Genomic DNA, 2,123 nt, shown 5'->3' on the forward strand with positions numbered 1-2,123 from the left:
CCAGCCCCACCTTGAAGCCGGCCACGGCCCCGGACTGCAGGTCGGACTCGATGTTGCCGGGGTCGAGATAAGCGATGCTCATCAGGAAACCGGGACCAGTGAACGCCCAGAGCTTGCGGAAACTGAAACACGAGTGCTGCGGGAGAAATGGGTTAATGGGATCCTAAACCTGAGCCTAAACCCCAGCCTAAACCCCATCCTAAACCCCATCCTAAACCCCATCCTAAATCCTGATCCTAAACCCCGTGAACGCCCAGAGCTTGCGGAAACTGAAACACGAGTGCTGGGGGAGATAGGGTTAATGGGATCCTAAACCTGAGCCTAAACCCCATCCTAAACCTGATCCTAAACTCCATCCTAAACCCCATCCTAAACCCCGTGAATGCCCAGAGCTTCCAGAAACTGAAACACGAGTGCTGGGGGGAGGAAAGGGTTAATGGGATCCTAAACCCCATCCCAAATCCCATCCTAAATCCCTGATCCCAAATCCCTAATCCTAAACCCCTGATCCTAAACCCTGGATTCTAAACCCCAATCCTAAATCCCTGATCCTAAACCCCGATCCTAAACCCCTGATCCTAAACTCCCGATCCTAAACCCCATCCTAAACCCCATCCTAAATCCCTGATCTTAAACCCCGATCCTAAACCCCTGATCCCAAACCCCCGATCCTAAACCCCCAATCCTAAACCCCTGATCCTAAACCCACCCTGAATTGTGTAGGGTCAGCCTGATCCTAAACACCTGATCCTAAACCCGAATCCTAAACCCCTGATCCTAAACCCCCGATCCTAAATCACCGATCCTAAATCCCGATCCTAAATCCCTGATCCTTAATCCCTGATCCTAAACCCACCCTGAGTTGTGTAGGGTCAGCCTGATCCTAATCCCCTTATCCTAAACCCCATCCTAAATCCCTGCTCCTAAACCCCGATCCTAAACCCCCAATCCTAAACCCCTGATCCTAAACCCACCCTGAATTGTGTAGGGTCGGCCTGATCCTAAAATTGTGTAGGCTTGGTCTGATCCTAAAGCCCTGATCCGCCAGGGGTTTGGGGCCGGCACTGGGAGGTGGCACTGGGACAGAAAGAGGGGACACCTCGGGAGGTGACACTGGGGGGGAACGAGGGGACACTTTGGGAGTGGCCCTGAGGTGTCCCTGAGGTGGCCCTGGGGCAGTGTCCCAAGGGCAGACGGAGCCACCACTCCCTGATAAGGGACAAAGAGCCTGGTGCCCTCCCCCAGGCAGGACAAAGGCTCTGCTCGGCCCCAAATCCCCTAAAATAATCATTAAACAGCCCCAAATCCCCTAAAATAATCATTAAACAGCCCCAAATCGATCATTAATGAACACAGCCCCAAATCGATCATTAAACTCAGCCCCAAATCCCCTAAAAGGATCATTAAACAGCCCCAAATCCCCTAAAATCATTGAACACAGCCCCAATACCCAAATTGATCATCAATGAACACAACCCCAAATCGATCATTAAACACAACCCCAATACCCCAAATCAATCATTAAACACAGCCCCAAATGGATCATTAACGAACACAGCCCCAAATCCCTCAGAGCAGACACAAATCCCCTCTCCCCAATCCCAGTCACCATTCCCAGTCCAGGGGACCTCTCCCCCTCTTTTACCCCAAATCCCAAATTTCCCAGCACACAAGACCCCCTTATCACCACTTTTACCCCAAATCCCAAATGATCCCAGAGACCCCTCCCCCTCTTTTCTCCCAAATCTCTCAGTCCAGACACCCCCCTAACATCACTTTTATCCCAAATCCCCCTCTTCCAGTCCAAGAGACCAATCCCTTTCTTTCCTCCCAAATCCCAAATCCCAATCCAGAGACCCCTCCCCCTCTTTTCTCCCAAATCCCAAATCTCCCAGTCCAGGAGACCCCCTTATCACCACTTTTATCCCAAATCCCAAATCTCCCAGTCCACGAGACCCCAACCCCTCTTTTATCCCAAATCCCAAATCTCCCAGCCCACGAGACCCCTCTTTTCTCCCAAATCCCCCTCTCCCACTTTCCTTTCCCAGTCCAGAGACCCCCCCCTATGAATTTTCTCCCAAATCCCCATCTCCAGACCCCCCTTCCCAATCCATGAGACCCCT

The 2,123-nt window shown here is 51.8% G+C and overlaps 1 protein-coding gene across 1 annotated transcript in view; it reads right to left on the reverse strand.

Moving 5' to 3' along the window:
• Positions 1 to 202, reverse strand: part of LOC130587919 (natural resistance-associated macrophage protein 2-like) — an 861-nt gene extending 659 nt beyond the window's left edge. The window contains exon 1 of the mRNA XM_057388890.1: positions 11 to 202. Within this exon, the coding sequence (XP_057244873.1) occupies positions 11 to 82 (72 nt within the window). The 5' untranslated portion in view covers positions 83 to 202. The remainder of the gene's footprint in view (positions 1 to 10) is intronic.
• Between the last annotated feature and the right edge of the window lie 1,921 nt (positions 203 to 2,123).

Source organism: Malurus melanocephalus, unplaced genomic scaffold (genome assembly GCF_030028575.1).
Source record: "Malurus melanocephalus ecotype Western Australia unplaced genomic scaffold, MMel_1.1 scaffold_2713, whole genome shotgun sequence".
Taxonomy (NCBI): domain Eukaryota; kingdom Metazoa; phylum Chordata; class Aves; order Passeriformes; family Maluridae; genus Malurus; species Malurus melanocephalus.